The sequence below is a fragment of the Puma concolor genome, chromosome C1 (assembly GCF_028749965.1).
Source record: "Puma concolor isolate L17-30 chromosome C1, mPumCon1.1.hap2, whole genome shotgun sequence".
Classification (NCBI taxonomy): domain Eukaryota; kingdom Metazoa; phylum Chordata; class Mammalia; order Carnivora; family Felidae; genus Puma; species Puma concolor.
In genome coordinates, this window is record NC_141674.1 from 178,592,956 (window position 1) to 178,611,598 (window position 18,643).

General features: G+C 40.1%; 1 protein-coding gene across 2 annotated transcripts in view; it reads left to right on the plus strand.

The window, feature by feature from the left end:
- MFSD6 (major facilitator superfamily domain containing 6) overlaps positions 1-18,643 on the plus strand; it is a 79,618-nt gene that overhangs the window by 21,288 nt on the left and 39,687 nt on the right. For both annotated transcript variants that reach the window (XM_025912181.2, XM_086719137.1), the window contains exon 2: positions 5,390-6,998. In XM_025912181.2, coding sequence (XP_025767966.2) covers positions 5,452-6,998 — 1,547 coding nt within the window. In that variant the 5' untranslated portion in view covers positions 5,390-5,451. The remainder of the gene's footprint in view (positions 1-5,389; positions 6,999-18,643) is intronic.

The following is an 18,643-nucleotide window of genomic DNA, read 5'->3' on the forward strand; positions in this document are numbered from 1 at the left end:
CATTCAGTATCTTGAATCTGTAGGTCTTTTGCCAGCTTGAAAATTTTCATCTTTTATTTCTTTGAGTAGTTCATCTGTGCCCTTTTCTTCTCTTTCCAGGACTTTGATGACATGAATGTTCAATCTTCATGATCCCACGGGTCCTTGAGGCTCTGTTAATTTTTTTTTCCAGTCTGTTCTCTCTGTTGTTCAGATTATGTAATTTCTATGTTCTGTCTTTCAGTTCGCTCATTTTCCCTCTCTCCTCCATTCTGCTGTAGAGTCCATCCATTGAGTTTTTTGTAGTTTGGTTATTGTCTTTTCCAGTTCTAAAATTTCCATTTTGTCTCTCTTTATATGTTACATTTTTTGCTGGGACTTTCTATTTCTGTGCTTCAGCTTTCTTCTTTTCATTTTTTTAAGTGTGTTTGTAATCACTTGTTGAAGCATTTTTTGAAGTCTCGCAGGTTCTTGGTATGCATTATTTTTTATTGAAATTTTGACACTTTGGGTATTATGTTATGAAACTGTGGGTTGTATTTAAGCCTTCTGTTCCAGCTGGATTTTTCTGACATGCTCTAGCAAGGGAATTGGAGATGTTGCCTCAGCACTGCCAGATGGAAGTAGAAGTCCAGGTTCCCCACTCAGCCCCTCATGACACCTGAGGGTGAAGGAGCTCCTTGTTACTGTGATGTAGAGATGGGTGTTCTGACACCCCATTAGGTGTCCACCGATACCTTCCTGGATGGAAGGAATAGGAATGCCTCGTTACTGCTCCCCATGTCGCTTCCACTGACACCGTAGTGCTGGGTGGTGGCAAAAGTCATGAGTCTCTATTAGACCTCTTCTGACACCACTTCAGGTGGGAAAGGTAGGGGTATCTTGTTACTAACAGGTGGCAGTGGAAGTCCAGGATCCCCCTGTGTTCTCCACTGATGCTGTTGTGGGGATATGATCTCATCACCACCTAGCAGTGATGAAAGTCCCAGTCCCGTACTTGGTGTTCTCTGATGACACCTCAGCTTAGGGGTTGGGGTGCCCTCTTGTAGCCTGGTGAGGGTGGAAGTCTGGGCTCCTGTGCAGCCTTTGTTGGTGGAGGTGGGAGTAAGGCCACATTACCCTGGTCTCCTTCTGTGGTATTTGGCTGGAGTAGAGCAGTTATTACCTAAAGCTTTCTATTTTTTCTAGGCTGCATTTTCCCTCATCCTTAAGCCAGAGAGGACTTTGTTTTTTGTTGTTTGGTTGGTTGGTTGGTTGGTTTTGGTTTGCATTCATTGGTATTTCCAAGTTCTGTAGCCCCACTCATCCCCATGTTCTTTGGGTACCAAGGTCCCTAGCAGGTCTGCCTTCTGTCTGTCTTTCAGAGTCTTCTGTATTTGGTTTATATGTAATGTCCCAGTTGTACTCAGCAGGAGCAGTATGGAAAAGTCTGTCTACTTCATCTCTTTGGAAGCAAAAACGTATCCTGACTTTAATACCATCAATTAGTTTGCCTGCTTTTGTAACTCTGTATAAATGGAATCATACAGTGTGTGCTCTTTTGCTTCTTTCTTTTCTCAGTCCATATTATGTTTGTGACATTCATCCTGGTCATTGCATGAAGTTGTAGTTTGTTCATTTTACTGCTATCTAGTATTTCGTTATGTGAATATAACATACTTTGTGTATTCTGCTGTAGACAGGTTGTTCCCAGTTTTGAGCCATTAAAATTGTTCTGCCCTGAACATTTTTTGTAGATGTCATTTGGTGAATAGATTACTACTCAATACATATCTAGGACTTGTCGTCAGGTATACATTCAGGTTTGATAGCTATTCCCAAACTGTTACCAAAGTAGCGTATCCATTTACATTCCTACCAGCAATCTATGAGCATTCCGGTTGCTTTGCATCCTCACCAACACTTGGTGTTATCTTTCCTATTTATTTTAGCCATTTTGGGAATATGTTGTATTGTTGCATTTATTAATAAGTCTTTTTCTATCCTGAAATCTTTAAGATATTTTTCTGTTTTATTCTAAAATTATGTTACTTTATCTTTTACTTTTATTTATGTTGTATTTAAAAAATTTTTAAAGTAAACTCTACTCAAACATGAGGCTCAAACTCACAACTCTGAGATCAAGAGTCACATGCTCTACTAACTGAGCCAGGCAGGTGCCCCTGTCTTTTATTTTTAGATATACAGTCCATATGGAATTGATTTTTGTATATGAAGTGAAGTGGAAGATCTGTTTGTTGTTGTTCTTTTTCTTTTCTCTAAGAAGTTGCCTCAAATTTTTCTTTTATATCATCCCTTACTTTGACATTTATGCTCTTTTTTCCACAAAAACATTACCATAACTTTTTCATTCAGGCATTCCTTTCATTCCCCTCCTCTTCCTTCTTTAAAAATATGTATTATTTTTGTTTCATAGTTGCATTTCTTTTCCTATTGCTGAAGATAACACATTTAGAAGTATTTTCTTCCCCACATAGCTCCTATTTTCCCCATGTGTTTTTTTTTGTTTTTTGTTTTTGTTTTTTGCTGTTTGTTTTGGTTCTTTTTTTTTTATTTATTTAAGTTTATTTTAAGAAAGAGCATGAGTGGGAGACGGGCAGAAAAAAGGGGACAGAGAATCCCAGGCAGGCTCTCCATTGACACCAGAGAACCCAATGTGGGGCTTGAATTCACAAACTGTGAGGTCATAACCTGAGCCAAAGTCGGATGCCCAACCAACTAAGCCACCAGGCATCCCCATGGTTCTATCTTTCATGTAAGATACTTTCCTCAAATGTCTTATAATTCTGGTGACTGATCATATCTAGTGACAGGGCTTGATGACGCTGGGCTTCCATGTGAGGGATTTGGTGGGATGTTTAGTTCGGGAGGCTTCAGTATCAGCATCTCCAGAGAAGAACCTTCCAGTTTCCTGCCTGGAGGATGAAAGCCTTGCCAGCTTCTGGGAACCTTGTGAGAGAAATGGGATGGAGATTTGGGACAGATCTAAGGCTTGGAATCAGCATGTATATGTTCACTTCCTGCCCTGTTTTCAGTATGGTATCCCTACTCTCAACTCCAGCTATTTCTGTATGACAGCAGAACTTGTTTTATCCTCTCCAGAGGAAAAAACCTCTACTTGTTTGGTGAGCCACGTGGAGTGGAGAAGGGGATTGGGTGTCCTGAGTTGGTGTTCAGATTTTCAGTCAACTCCATTGACAGCAGCCTCCACTCCCTGCCTCTATACACACACACACACACACACACACACACACACACACACACACACACACTTCCTTGCACTTCAACCTGATATGGCCAACCTATGAGCTTTTGAAGGATTCTGAGTAATAAATTATTCCACTGTCAGCCAAGGTTTCTGTTTTCTTAGGTCTACTAAGTTATTTACCAATTGTCTAACTATATTCTGGCTTCCAGAATCTTATTTTATTTTTCCATTTACAGGCGCTTTAATTCTCCTAGCTTGGACTATTGGATTTTGACTTTAAAAATATGTGTGTGTGTGTGTGTGTGTGTGTGTGTGTGTGTGTGTGGTCATTTTAGTGGGGTTTAGGGATGGAGGCCAGATGTACACAACCTGCCATCTTCACCCTGAAGTGCCATGAAACTTTATACACTTGAAAAAGAACAAATATTTCTTTAAAGTTTGAGCTCAGAAATGAAAATAATTTAGAAAATAAGTCCAAAGGAGAATTATTGTTATTTTCAGGTGATGAGATGGAATTGGAACCGACTGGGATGGGTGAAAGCACTAATGATGAAAAAATAAATAAATACAGAACATTGAGGAAAGTCTTTCAGCTGGACAGCAAAAGATTGGATTTTGCTTTTCCTTCAAGTTTTGTGGGGAAAAAAGGTCCCTTTCACTCCAGGAAAAACATGAGTTAGGAACTAGTGGGGGCGACACCACATTGTGAATGCACTAAATTCCACTGAATCATTTACATAAAATGGTTAATTTTATGTTATGTGAATTTTACCTCAAATAAAAAATTTTCTTAAATCTAAAAATAAGAAACACACAAACATTTTCAAAACTTAACAGCTATTTTGACACCTGGGGGGTAAAAGATAAGTTTTGGGGGTAAAAGATAAGTTGACTTACTGCACGGGTCTCATTAAGTTGTGTTTCTATTGTCTGCCTAGGAGCTATTTTTAAAATGTTTACAGGCATGATTCTGGAAGATTTTCAGAAAGTTAGTCTTCGTTTTGGGAAAAGGGAAAGCAAGATCTATGCCAAGGGGTAGCAAAATGAAGTTATTTCTCTCTGGCTTAGAAGGTGAAAGGAAGTAATACGTATTTAATGTATATGCCTCCTACCTCAGAATATATTCATTGCAGCATGACAGACCTTGATGCAAGCAGGACCTTTTGGCTCTTTAATTCTCTGTATAATGGAAGAAAGGGAAATTCTGGTGTAATGTGGCACAGTTCCTATAAATTTATACTATTGATATATTCTTATCTTTTGTATGAAACACCCTGTCTTATAAAAAGGTTTGATAAAAAGGCAACATTTTATTGCCCAGAATGTAACATTTGGCAGTTTATTGTGGTTTTTAGAGCACACAGCTTAAAGCCATAATATTAGGGTTCAAATCCTCACTCTACCACTTACACAAGTTGTTTAAGCTCACCATGCCTCATTTTTCTCATCTGCAACATGGAGAAGATAGTAGGATTTTGTGATCAGTATGAATTAATACATTTAAAGATCTTTATGTGTTGCCTGGCATAGAGTAAGTGCTCACTCAATAAATGGTATCTGCCATTTTTTTCCTGACATTTTTTAAAACTATAATCCATAAAAGCACAGCTGGAGAAACATATGCAGTATAAACAGTGTGAGGACTGTCTCCTTACCAGGGTATCTGTCATGGCTGTAGTGACCCAACTCCAATTGCAAATGTGCATTTTGCTCCCTCATTCTCATTACATTTGTGGTTGTGGTTAAAAGCTTATTTCTACTTTTCTATAGAAACTTAATGGTTGTAGCTACCTTTATTTCCTAAAAATTCTGTACCTCATAGTGCATTGGATTTGTTTGAAAAGTAAAACCAATAAACTATAAGGACTATTTATTTTCAATTCTCTATATTTGGTTTAGATATAATCCCTGTCATTTGTACATTTTCACTAGACATCGATGAAAAAGATTTGAGATTGAACCGGAGCCATAAACTTGCCATTAGAATGTGTAATTTGTCAGTCAGTGGCCACAAAGAGTATTTGATGTTTTGAAATCTATTTTTCTTTTTTAGTATTGTATGACTGCAAGTGACAAATGGGAGAATTCTCTCTCATAATTATTATTTTTAGTAGTTTGAAACTCCTCAGTTTCTTGCAAGATGAAGCTCAGTGCTTAAATGTTATTTTCATACTAAGCCATCTTTTAAATTTTACTTTACAGATCAACAATAAAAATTTTGAAAGTCACAAAACTTTAAAATTTTCTGATGGTGGTGAGAAGCCATGGCGGCAGATGATAAAGTTGCCATCTTAACCGATGATGAAGAGGAACAGAAGAGAAAATACGTGCTTGCTGATCCCTTTAATGGTATTTCCAGGGAACCCGAACCACCTTCAAATGAAACACCCACCTCCACAGAAACATCTGCTCTTCCTGAGGAGGAAGTAGACTGGATAGAGAAACATTGTGTTAAAATAAACAATGATCTTCTGATATCCAAGGTCTTCTATTTTTTCTTTTACTCTGCATATGGCTCTCTTTACCCACTTCTGCCTGTGTATTATAAACAGCTGGGAATGTCACCAAGCCAGAGTGGATTGCTAGTAGGTATCCGATACTTCATTGAATTCTGCAGTGCCCCATTTTGGGGTGTAGTTGCAGATCGCTTTAGAAAAGGCAAAATTGTCCTCCTCTTTTCTCTTTTGTGTTGGGTTTTATTCAACTTGGGCATTGGATTTGTCAAACCTGCTACCTTGAGATGTGTACCAAAGATTCCCCCAACGTCTCGTCCCACCAACTCAAGTCATCTGTTAACTATCCCGCCAACCAATTCTTCCATTACCACATCACCAAGAATGCGTGAGAAAAGGAGCCTGCTCCCTTCCACTTGGCCAGTGATATTAGAAACAGAGCCCAATGTCACCGAAACTGTCATCTTTTCGACAGCTCCAAACAAGACCAGTGCACCCACCCCACAACCTCAGACAGATGAAATTACTGACCATATTATGGACTTGACCTTGAATCCGAGCACGGCAACCCCTGCCTTCCTGGGAAATGTAACCAGAGAGACGACCACCGCTATTGTCACTACCACCAAATCTTTACCTTCTGATCAAGTCACTCTTGTTTACGATCAACAAGAAGTTGAGGCTATATTCTTGGTGATCTTGGTGGTTGTCATAATAGGAGAATTTTTCAGTGCCTCTTCTGTCACCATTGTGGACACTGTAACACTTCAGTATCTGGGAAAACACAGAGATCGCTATGGATTGCAGCGTATGTGGGGCTCCCTGGGCTGGGGCCTGGCGATGCTGTCTGTGGGCATTGGTATTGACTACACACACATAGAAGTGATCATTGATGGAAAGGGGTGTAAACCCCCTGAATATCGGAACTACCAGATCGTCTTTATTGTCTTTGGGGTTCTCATGACCATGGCTTTGATTGTTGCCACTCAGTTCCGGTTCCGCTACAACCATTTCAAAAACAATGAAAATAAAGGAAAAGAGGTGGAGATCCCTCAAGTGGAGAGAAACAGCTCTACAGAGTCCTCTGAGGAGACACCAACCACCACGAGCCACTCACAAGCCTTCAACTTTTGGGACTTAATCAGACTGCTTTGCAGTGTGCAGTATGGCTCGGTGTTGTTCGTGGCATGGTTTATGGGTTTTGGATATGGCTTTGTGTTCACCTTTCTCTACTGGCATTTGGAAGACTTGAATGGAACTACAACTCTCTTTGGGGTCTGTTCAGTCCTGAGTCATGTGTCTGAGCTGACAGCTTATTTTTTTAGTCACAAGCTTATTGAATTGATTGGCCATATCAGGTAAGAACATGCTTATTATTGCTGCCCCTCAACAACTGAACCTCATCTTTTTAGTTCACAGCTCTTTTTAGCACATAGAAAGAAACTGTAATTTGTGCTGGGGTAAGGCTGGAACGGGAATGAGACTTCCTGTTGCTCTTCCTCCTCAAAATACAAACAAAAGGAAGGAAGTAATGAACCTACTTGGATTATCTAAAACAAACAAAAAATGCTGCTTCCTCTTTGTATGCCAGGAGGCTCTTGGAATAAATGTTTTCAGGTATAGGAGCACCAATGTAGTGAACTAGATTATGCTGTGGACCTCGAAGGGTCCACTTGTCCCAGGCATTTGTGAAGGAGGGTTTAAGTGGATAAAGTGGTTTAGGTTTTTTCAGCCTTCAGTTATTCTCAGCCCTTGTTATATATGGTGTTTTATGAAGATGTCCAAATTATTTAATTAGGCTGTGATATGACCCATCATAATCCCTAATCCATGATACTACATAGAGAAGATTCTTACATGATTTTTTCCCCTGATTATTACATCAGTCTCTGCATTTTTGTCTGCCCTGAAGACATGGGACATTTAAAAAACTTTCACCTAAATTTCCCGTATGATCTTTTTAGTCAAAAAAAATCTATAAATGCCTGCTGTTTCTTGTGTAATTTTCCTCACCATTAATGTTTGTCTGAAGTTGATCGAACAGTACCTTGCTCTTTGTAAGTCTTTCTTCTCTGTTGTTGGTCTAAAATGTACAGCTAGCTACACTTAAGCCTTCTTAAGTAGAGAAGTATGGCATGTCTGACCCTAAAATTTGAAGTTGCTATGACTGAAAGAGAGCAACCACGCGTGTTTGTGTGTGTCTGTGTGGTAATCATTAAATCTATTTCTGTGAGAAATTAAAAAGGAGAAATAGGCACTGACAAGATTTGAGAAACAGTGACCTTTTTTCCTTTCCTTTATCTTCTATTAACTGAAGATTTCAATTAGTTAATAACTTAAGTAATTTGATTTAGTTTAAAGTTTCAACCTAGAATCATTCTTTTCCCCCAAACAATTGTGAATATTTTTTTCTTGTTTGGTTGCTTTTGCTTTGGGAGGCTGTGTCCTACTGCTTTTGTTTCTCAAATCTTTGACCCCTTTGTTGTCACTAAACAAAGCCAAGCATTGTATAGATGGTTCCGAGACCCACAGGGTCCCCAAGGCATATTCAGTGGGTCCAATTTGAAAACAGTCTTAGAATATTAAGGACTTGGAAGGTCCTTTAACTTTGTCCAGGTAGTATTTACATTCTCTGAGCTGTGTGGATTCACCATGATGCATGGGATACTTGTCTTCAGCAGGAGTGTATGAGTGACTTCTCTCCTCAACTAATAGCATCTTTAAAATCACAGTCATTTGGACTGGGCACGTGTGGGCAGGAGGCGAGGCCACCCAGGCCCCCTGGGGTGGTGGGGGGGGTGGGTGAAATATTAAAAAAAAAATAACAGGCATTTATTCCCAGAGAGGTACTCAGGTCTTATGAGTGAGTGGTGTTCCTAGATGTCATGGTTTAATCAATTAATTTGAATATTGAATATTAATTTGAATAATTGAATACTGACTCAGTACAGAGTATGAGTGTGCATTCTGTTTTCAAAAAAATTGTTAGGCTCTTCTCACATGCTAAGAAAAGAAGTTTCTTCTCTGTCTCTGCCTTTTTTCTGAGGTGTATATTTTCATGATAAAATCCTGGAAGATTTACTACTAATTTTGGTAATTACATGAAACTTACCCTTGTATTTCCTGAGCATTTTTAGTTGTGTTTCCTTTTTTCCTGAGCATTACTAGTTACTTATTACTTAAAAACCTACAGCTCAGTTAACCTTAATTTTCTGGCTTTTATGTACAGAAAACATCTTCCTTTTCTTATTTAATGATGTGATGGAAGAAAAAGGCTCTTGTGGTCACTTTGCTGCACCCAAGAGTCTACAGGGATTCCATTCATTAATTTGTGGTCATTTACCTCTTTTGGGTTTTGATTCTGTCCATTAAATGTATTATCTTCACTACTTTTGTAAGATCCTAATAGCTGTAGCGAGATTATGCTCACTGTTCAAGTAGAACAGATATGTTTCTTTTGATGAGAATTTGGGGAGCCCAGTCAGGTGGTGGTGATTGAGATTTGGGGGCTTGAAAGTATGATGATGACGGTTGTAAACATTTCACTGGAATTCTGTCATACAGTCAATAGTTGACAAAGATTATGTTTCTGTGAATTGATAGTCTTTTATGTATTCCTTATAGGATCATAAGGAGGGATCTGCCTGTGGCTCTTATGTATGCACATATGTTTTTTTTTTCAATACTCTGACTGTCTTATTGTTTGTTTTTAGGAGTCTGAACCACCATAAAGATGGTAAATACCCTAATGTAGCCCAAAGTGGGTTTTCCACAACTTTTTAATATAGATTCATAATGAAGAAAAATATCATACCAGAAAACAGTTTTTTTAAAAAAATTTTTTTTTTCAACGTTTATTTATTTTTGGGACAGAGCGAGACAGAGCATGAACGGGGGAGGGGCAGAGAGAGAGGGAGACACAGAATCGGAAACAGGCTCCAGGCTCTGAGCCATCAGCCCAGAGCCTGACGCGGGGCTCGAACCCACGGACTGCAAGATCGTGACCTGGCTGAAGTCGGACGCCTAACCGACTGCGCCACCCAGGCGCCCCAGAAAACAGTTTTTTAAAATAGCATGTCCAGGGGCACCTGAGTGGCTCAGTCTGTTAAGTGCCCAACTTCAGCTCAGGTCATGATCTCACAGTTTGTGAGTTCAAGCCCTGCTTCAGGTTCTGTACTGACAGCTCAGAGCCTGGAGCCTGCTTCAGATTCTGTGTCTCCCTCTCTTTCTGTCCCTTCTCCACTCTCACTCTGTCTGTCTCTCTCTTTTTCAAAAATAAATAAACATTAGAAGAAAAATATTGTAAAAAATAATAAAATAACATGTCCACTTTTGAAGTACTTAGCATTTTAACAGTTACACAGTTTGGGTCCAGTTTTTCAAGGGATAAACTAACAGTCTAACCCCCCCCCCCCCACACACACACACACAGAAGTGATTTCTGGTTTTGATCTTGGATTTTGTTCTTCTCTGGAAAGTAGCTTTCTCAGGCAAATAGGATAATGCTGACTATTGCCACTAAAAGAGGTAAATTTCTTTTGATGTGAAATCACATGACTTTGGAATTTACAGCAAGTATATTTCTAGGCTAATTTATGTAAAGGTGATAACTAGACTTCTTTAACTAGAAATATAAATGTATCTTAAGGATACATTTATGCTGCTGAATGTTTTAACAGCTGTGAGTAGAGCTGAAATCAAAATACACTGCAATTAATCATTTGTAAATTTGTAAATCATTGCTATCCAGTATTAGGCCATCACCTATGTTATTTGATTTAAATTTGTTTAAATTTTAAGGGATACAAAAATCTACTCAATCAACTCTGACTTTGCCCTAAAATCTTTGCCTTTGCACTCAAGGTCAGTTTTGCCATTCAAATGTCATTTGGAAGGGGTTATAGATTAACCATGCTTAGCCATTAATTACTACTTAATAGTAGCTAAGTATCCCAACGAGCTAGCCAGTCACTTGGGAAAGAAGCAAACAGCAAGAGGAAGAAAGCACAGGTTTTCCTGGTGCAAGAAGACCAAGAACAGAGAAGAAGACGCTGGGCTACCAGCTGAGGACACGTGAGACATAGGATGTGAAGTTTTGTCATTGGAGGAACAGCAATCAGCATTATAAGAAGGAGGAAACACTACTGTCGGGGTGCTCAGGGAAGGCTTCATAGAGGAGGTGGAATTCGAGCCTGCCATTGAAGGATTTAGAGAAGATCGTGTTTATTTACTTAAGTTTCGCTGCTTCTCCTCTCCCTTGTTCTACCATTATATTAGCTAAGTCTAGATCTGCTGGCTGTCAGATCCTATTCTCACCCTCCGTGGCAGGGTGCTGATTTCTGCAGGCTGCTTCTCCCAGGACCTGGTCTCCTGGCTTCTGCGTGGGTTCAGCCCATCCAGTAGTTCTCAACCAGCAGACATAGGAGGAATGCTTTCAGGACTCCTGGTGCTCAGGCTGCACTCAGACCTGTTACTTACGGCTCCCTAGGGTGAACCCAGGCATTCACACTTCCTCAAGTTCCCTGGTTGGTTTCGGTTGATTTCATCGTGTGACCAAGATTGCTGGCCACCAAGCTGGTGAGGCACAAGTGGAGGACTAGAGGGAGGGAGGGAGGAAGGGAAAAAAATCCAGGGCATTTCCTTCTTTTTAGCTCCTACAGTGTCTTCTGTGAGTTTTGGCAACTGTTTTCTTCAGTCCTTTCAGGTGGATCTTTCCCAGCTTTGAGGACTTTCCTCAGAGGCAGATCAGTGCTCAGCCACTGTGGCTCTCCGCACAGCCCTCTTCAGTCTCTACCCTGCCCCCCAGACTCTCAGTCTTTCTCCTCAGCTCTGAAGACCCCTGTGCCCTGTCAGGCAGCATCTCTCAGAGCTGCTGTACCTCCCTGTGGCCCGCCACCATGGGTGGCCCTGACCCCTGCTAACAAGCCCATTCCCGTCAGCCTTTCACCATGGGCCTGCCAGAGGCTGCCTGAGTTCCCTCACCAGACTGGGCTTCTCAACACTTCCTTGCAGTTCTTGGTGAAAATGCAAAAAGAGTGTGGACCTTAAGCAACTTCTTTCTCTTCTCATTTTTTTAATGTTCATATGTTTTTGAGAGAGAGAGAGAGAGACCGACCGACCAACGCCACGAGGGAGGGGCAGAGAGAGGGAGACTGAGAATTCGAAGCAGGTTCCCGAATGTCAGTGCAGTGTCTGACGTGGGGCGCAAACGCAGCCACCCAGGTGCCCCTGTCTTCTCATTTTTTAAAGGAGACTTAATTTTCACAGTAAATTTGTAGTTAAGTAATACATTCTCTACAGGAGCAAGTATTTCTCTTATTTAAAGATCAAAACCCTGCATATTTGTTCAGTTTAGCAGAACGGCTATTTAGGCTTAGAGAACTGCAGGTTCATGGGATGTAGGGCCTACCACTGAAAGGACTGGGAGATTCGAGGCCAGGTGGGTGCTGGGATTAGGAATGCAAACTTTATCCTGGAGGCAGTAGGGAATCACTGCAAGGTTCAGAGCAGGGGAGCGTCATAGATTTTTATTTACTTGCAAAGCAGTAGGTAACTTTGAAGCAGGGAACCCACTGAGAGGGTTCTTAAAATAGTCCAAGGGAGAGCTGAAACAGGGAGAAATGATACAGACCTGAACTACAGCAGCACCAACAGAAATTGAGGGAAGGGATGGACTTGGGAGGTAAAATTAACAGAATGGTTTGTATGTGGGAAATAAAGTAGAGTTCCCCATGTTTCCAGTTTGGGTATCCAGTGTCCAGTTTAGTGGTTCCTCTAAATCCAACAGGAAATTCAGGAAGGAGATGCAGATTTGGGGCAATGCAATCTGAATCATAATTGGGCTTGAAATTGGAACATCTATTTGGGAATGTCTAACAGAGAGTTGATTATTCCAAGCCTGAAGCTTAAGCTGTATCTCCAAGCTTAGGATTGGAGATATCGATTTGGGACAGTTGAAACTGTGAACACAGATAAGATCAGCAAGGAAATTTTGTGGTCAAGAGAAATGGGCTGAGGAAAGTCAATTATGGTGGTCTCCAAGATTTATTCTTATTGAAATGTTTGTTGGTCTATGCTCTATAGCTTAAAGTGTGTATTCTCATGCTTAAGAATATTTTGTGTTGGGGGAGTGTGCGGTATGGTATTCACTGTAACCTTTTTCCATCTTGCTTTAGGAGGAAATGACCTTTTGAGCTCTTCTCCAATCCCATCTCGAGCCAGGCACCCTCTATGAGTGTTTATAAGTGGACTTAAAACATAAACAAGGAAGAGAGAAAAATAAAGGGAGAAGGAATGTAAGGAGCAGAAACAGAAAGAAAGAAAAGTAGAGAAAGGAAATGCTGTTCTCTTGAGGGGAGGGCATGGTTTCTTCTTGTCCTTATTCATGAAAGGCACTGCCACATAGTGGTTCCAGACACAGGCTTAGAGTCCCATTGCCTGGTTTCAGAGCCCGGCTTCGCCTTTTGGAACTGTGTGGCTGTGGACAAGTTATGTAAGTTTTTGCATCTCTGTTTTGTCATCTGTAAATAGGGATACTTTTAGTACCTACATCTTAATTGTTGTTTTTATATCTTTTAATGAAGACTAATGAGATAAAGTAGGGCAAGTGCTTAGCACAGTGGCTGGCATATATTAGGAGTTCAGTTGATTTTTTAAAATTATTACTTGGTCAATCCTCGGCTATATCATGTTGCTTATACAAGAGCCATTGACTATGACAAAAACGCAGGGGCTTAGCACAGTATCACAAGTGTACAGGTCATTAAGCCTGCAAAGTCCAAATGTTTGTGGTTTTCAAAATTTTCAAAACTAACACTCTTTTCTTTTTTTTTTTTTTTTTCAACGTTTATTTATTTTTGGGACAGAGAGAGACAGAGCATGAACGGGGGAGGGGCAGAGAGAGAGGGAGACACAGAATCGGAAACAGGCTCCAGGCTCTGAGCCATCAGCCCAGAGCCTGACGCGGGGCTCGAACTCACGGACCGCGAGATCGTGACCTGGCTGAAGTCGGACGCTTAACCGACTGCGCCACCCAGGCGCCCCACTAACACTCTTTTCAAAAACATTTTGATCCAACTGAGTTTTTCTCCGCCCCCCCCCTCTCCATTTTATGACTATAGATTGTTTATGTACTCTCTGGTGCCATTTTTTAGGGTTTGGTAAGTATAAGCTACCATTTCTGTAATGCTGACATACAGAGTGATTATAATTGTAACTGTCATTATTTATATGTGATAGATTTCTATTTTTTCTATTTCTCTCCCACTTTACCTTCAAAGACATTGATATCCATTTTTATAGGAAAAGCCTTTTAGAGCTATTACAAGCAAGTATAGATTCTCATTATTAAAAAGCTGTGAGCTATAGAATCTCAAAAGTAGAACTTACAATCAAGAGTTGAAAGGGAGTAATTTGCTTTTTATAGTCCCTTGAAAAGAGCAACTCTGCAAAGAAATACATTACCATGTTATAGCTACCAGGCTGACTTGTTAATAACAGCATTACTGATAATTGAGCCATTCATAGTTCAGAACAAAGGCCATTATGGCAAGGTAGTGTAAGTGAATCCAGGACTTTTATTTATTGGTGTCATATTTGGTTTATTTTCTCTTCTACCTCTGGTGGCTGGCTTGACCCAGGTGCTCACTGAGTTAAAGAGAACAGGACTCACTCTGTATGAGCTGTAACTTGTGGTTGTGGACAGCCTCCTGCCCCTGCAATCTCACAGGCTGAGATGATGTCTGTCAGGCTGTGCACCAGCAAAAGTAAACACCGCTCCTGCAAATTCATTACCTAGACCACACTGTGGGACCAGTTCTGCAGCCCCCCTGGGGTGCTCAAGTGAGACATTTTCTGTGGAATGAAAATTGCATTTTAAGGTATAGCCTTATCTGGAAAAACTTAAACACATGCAGAAAGACATGTACATGGACACTTACTTGCTTATGCAGCTTTCTAACAGTGGAAAAGAGAGTCTAAATATCTATCAACTGGAGAATAAATATGTTCAATATGGTATAGTTGTAAGATAGAAGCCTATGCAAAAGGTAAAAGGAATGGACTAGATCAATATGCCAAAATGGAAAGCTCTCAAAAATATGTTGAATGGGGGGGGTTGTGCCTGGGTGGCTCAGTTGGTTAAGCGTCCAACTTCGGCTCAGTTCAAGATTTCACAGTTTGTGAACCCCCACATAGGGCTCTATGCTGACAGCTCAGAGCCTGGAGCCTGCTTCAGATTCTGTGTCTCCCTCTCTCTCAGCCCCTCCCTGGCTCTCTCTTTTTCTGTCTCTCTAAAAAATAAATAAACATTAAATAAAATCTTTAAGAAATATATTGAATGGAGAAAAAGCAAGTTTCAGAATGATACATAGTTTGGTACATTTATGCATATCTTCACAATGCATTTTATTTTATTTATTTATTTTTTAATTTTTTTTTAATGTCTATTTATTTCTGAGACAGAGCATGAGTGGGGGATGGGCAGAGAGAGAGGGAGACACAGAATCTGAAGCAGGCTCCAGGCTCTGAGCTGTCAGCACAGAGCCCGACGCAGGGCTCGAACTCATAGACCGTGAGATCATAACCGGAGCTGAAGTCGGACGCTTAACAGACTGAGCCACCCAGGCACCCCTTCACAATGCATTTTAAAAGCTACACATATTTTAAGGCCGCCTTGGTAGCTCAGTCGGTTAAGCATCTGACTTCATGAAGCTCAGGTCAGGATCTCACCATTCATGAGTTCAACCCAGATTCGGGCTCTATGCTAACAGCTCAGAGCCTGCAGCCTGCTTCAGATTCTGTGTGTGTGTGTGTGTGCGCGCGCACGCGCGTGTCTCTCTGCCCCTCCTCCACTGGCACGCTGTCTCTCTCTCTCTCTTTCAAAAATGAATAAACATTACAAAAATTTAAAAAAAATAAAAGCTACACATATTTTTATGGGTATATCTATATCAAAAGACATTTAAATTTGGAGAGGAAAAATATATTTCAAATTCCTATTAGCCCTGGACAGGATGTAGAAAGGAGGTGACTGGGATGGGGAACAAAGAGGACAAGAAGAACCTCCACTTTATCCATAATATTTAATTTTTAAATTTTTTTTTCAACGTTTATTTATTTTTGGGACAGAGAGAGACAGAGCATGAACAGGGGAGGGGCAGAGAGAGAGGGAGACACAGAATCGGAAACAGGCTCCAGGCTCTGAGCCATCAGCCCAGAGCCCGACGCGGGGCTCGAACTCACGGACCGCGAGATCGTGACCTGGCTGAAGTCGGACGCTTAACCGACTGCGCCACCCAGGCGCCCCCATAATATTTAATTTTTAAAGAAAATATGGAAAAATACTCATAATTTTCCATTCTTGGTGCTAGATATATACCTTGCAGGTTTTTTCTGGATTTTCTGTTGGAAAATAGCTGAAAGCTTGTCTACTTATAGTGAATCATTATAATTATACTTATATAGAATTGTGTGTTAGTGTAACTGTATATATTTTATAGACACGTATTATATACCAATATGTCAAACATTGAGAATTTGTGCCCCTGATATGTACATTGCCCATGTGTTTACTCCTAAGTAGCATATATATAAATGACTAAAAGTGTATTTTATATAAGTATCATGGCCTCAGGTCTTTCAAATGAGATCAGATGCAAATTTATACTATCTTATTGGGAATTAATATCAAACTGCCCAACAACCATGTTTTGGGTAGCAAGTACATTTCTTTATATACAAAAAGAAATTAAGGTACAGAAAAGGCAAGTGAAATCCCAAAGACCATAAAGTTTATTGCAGGCAGTAAGCCCAAGTATGAGTGTTTGTACCAGCGGTTTAATTATTTTGAGTCATACAGTGCCCATTTACTGCCTTTTTTTGTGTGCAGTCAAAAATCTAAGTAATCTGACTAATTATATTTCTACTTCTCCATGGAAATATTTACCAGACTGCAATTATATAATTGTGTAGGATACTTTCAAGAGTGGATAAGAAAAGAAATTTTCTTAGAAGTTTACTACAAAGCATACCTCTCCAAAGCCTTTCCAACTGGAAGGAAGAATACTGCTCCGTTCTTATTGCTGAAGTAGTAAGCGTCTTTTCTTCACCTTTTCTCTGCTGAAAATAGCATCTCTGAATAGTAATCTATAAGCAGACAAACAGTAATTTGTTAACTTTTCCTGAAAAAGATAATCCACAGATTGAAGCTCAGACATTTTCAAAAAGAGTAAATGTTATTACATTTGTCTAGGTACTGTATCTTTGAACCATGCCGCGGTGTTTTGAAGTTGACCACTGGGTACCGTGAGGAATCCTCATGGATGAAGTGTTGGCCATAGTCCTTGGCTGTGACTGTGGAATGTTGGCCAGACATTTCATTCCATTTAGAAGAATGAGAAAGAGAAGGGAGCAAATTGGTCTAGCCTTGGCTTCAGTCACCTTTTCAAGCCCTGGTAGAATTGTGGGGTAGTCTGGTAGCTATCCTGTTTCCTTTTGTTCTTCTTTTTGCCAGTCTACCTATACGGAGTGTGTATGTGTGCATGACCTAGGTTCAGATCTCACACTTACTGTATGTCTGACCTTGGTTAAGCAGCAATTTAGCTTTGTTAAGCCTTTTAGGTTCCTCATTTATAAAATGGGGTTAATAATTGTACTTCATAGCATTGTGATTAAGATTAAATGACATAATGGATAGCAATGCTAAGTGCTCAACTATAAACAGTAGGTCGTATTGTTACTGTTATTATTAATTGACTCCTTCAACAAGTATTTATTAAGCACATACTAGATGACAGAGACTTTCCTAGACCCTGGAGCTATATCAAGTGTGTAGTAAGATAAACACAGGCTCCTCATGGAAGGAACTAACATACGGTTGGGGTAGACCATAAGCAGTAAACAGATTATTTTATTTCTGAGGATGATGAGTAATATATGGCAAAAATAACACAGGATGAGTGTTCACAGAGTGACTGAGTAGAGGAGACTGTTTTAGCTTGGGTGGGCTAGGAGAAGTGACTTTCTCTGAAGAAGTGACATTTGAGTAGAGTCCTGAATAGAAGCTACCCAGTGAAGATTTGGGGCACCGAGGAAGCCAAAAGTGTGAATGGCCTAATGTGAGAGTGAGGACTAACGGGAAGTCAGCAAGGTGGACAGGGATCCTGCAGGGCCTTGAGGACCACATTAAAGGATAGCACGTGACACATCTAAGAGAAGTGGGAGCCATTGGCGAGTTTGAGCAAGTGGTGATATGAACAGATTTCTGCTTTTGTGTTTTTTAAAAATATCTATATGAGTGGTAAATTTATCATCATTATTTACCTTGTTCTACTTTAGAAGGGTCCCAATTTACTTCAGTCTCTGAGTTACAGAGAAATTATAGGTTGCTTTCTTCTTAAGTCATAAACTGGTAATCCATGCACTACCTTTGTTGATTTAATGCCTTCCACCAATCCAGATGAAGGTTTTGAGTTTTTGTGGGGTTTTCTTTTTCTTCTCTTTTTTTCTTTCTTATTTTTTTTTAGCAACTTCACAATTCAGAATAGCCATGCAATCTAGAGGATAAACAAAAAAATAAACATTAAACATTTAAAAATCTCCAACTTTAACAAAAATATAATTATAGGATGATACTACAAAAATAATAATAGCTGGTATGCTACCATTTGAGTGCTTATTATGGAAAAGTGCTTACGAAGGCATGTGCTAAATACTCTATGCCACACCCTCATTTAACTCTTTTAGTGGCCTTGTGAGTTAAGCATTGGTATGTCTATTTCAAAGAAGAAAGGTTCAGAGTAGTTAAATAAGTTGCCCGTGGTGACACAGTTAGTAAACAGCAGAGGTAAGATTCAAACCCAAGCCATTCAGATCCCAAAGCTCATGATCTCAGCTACTTTATAGATTCATGGGCACAGACTTAGAGTGGCAAGTATTGCCCCTTTATGCAACCCAGTCTTACCTCTCAGTCTTCTTCTTTTCTGTTGTGGCTAACCAGTGTCAG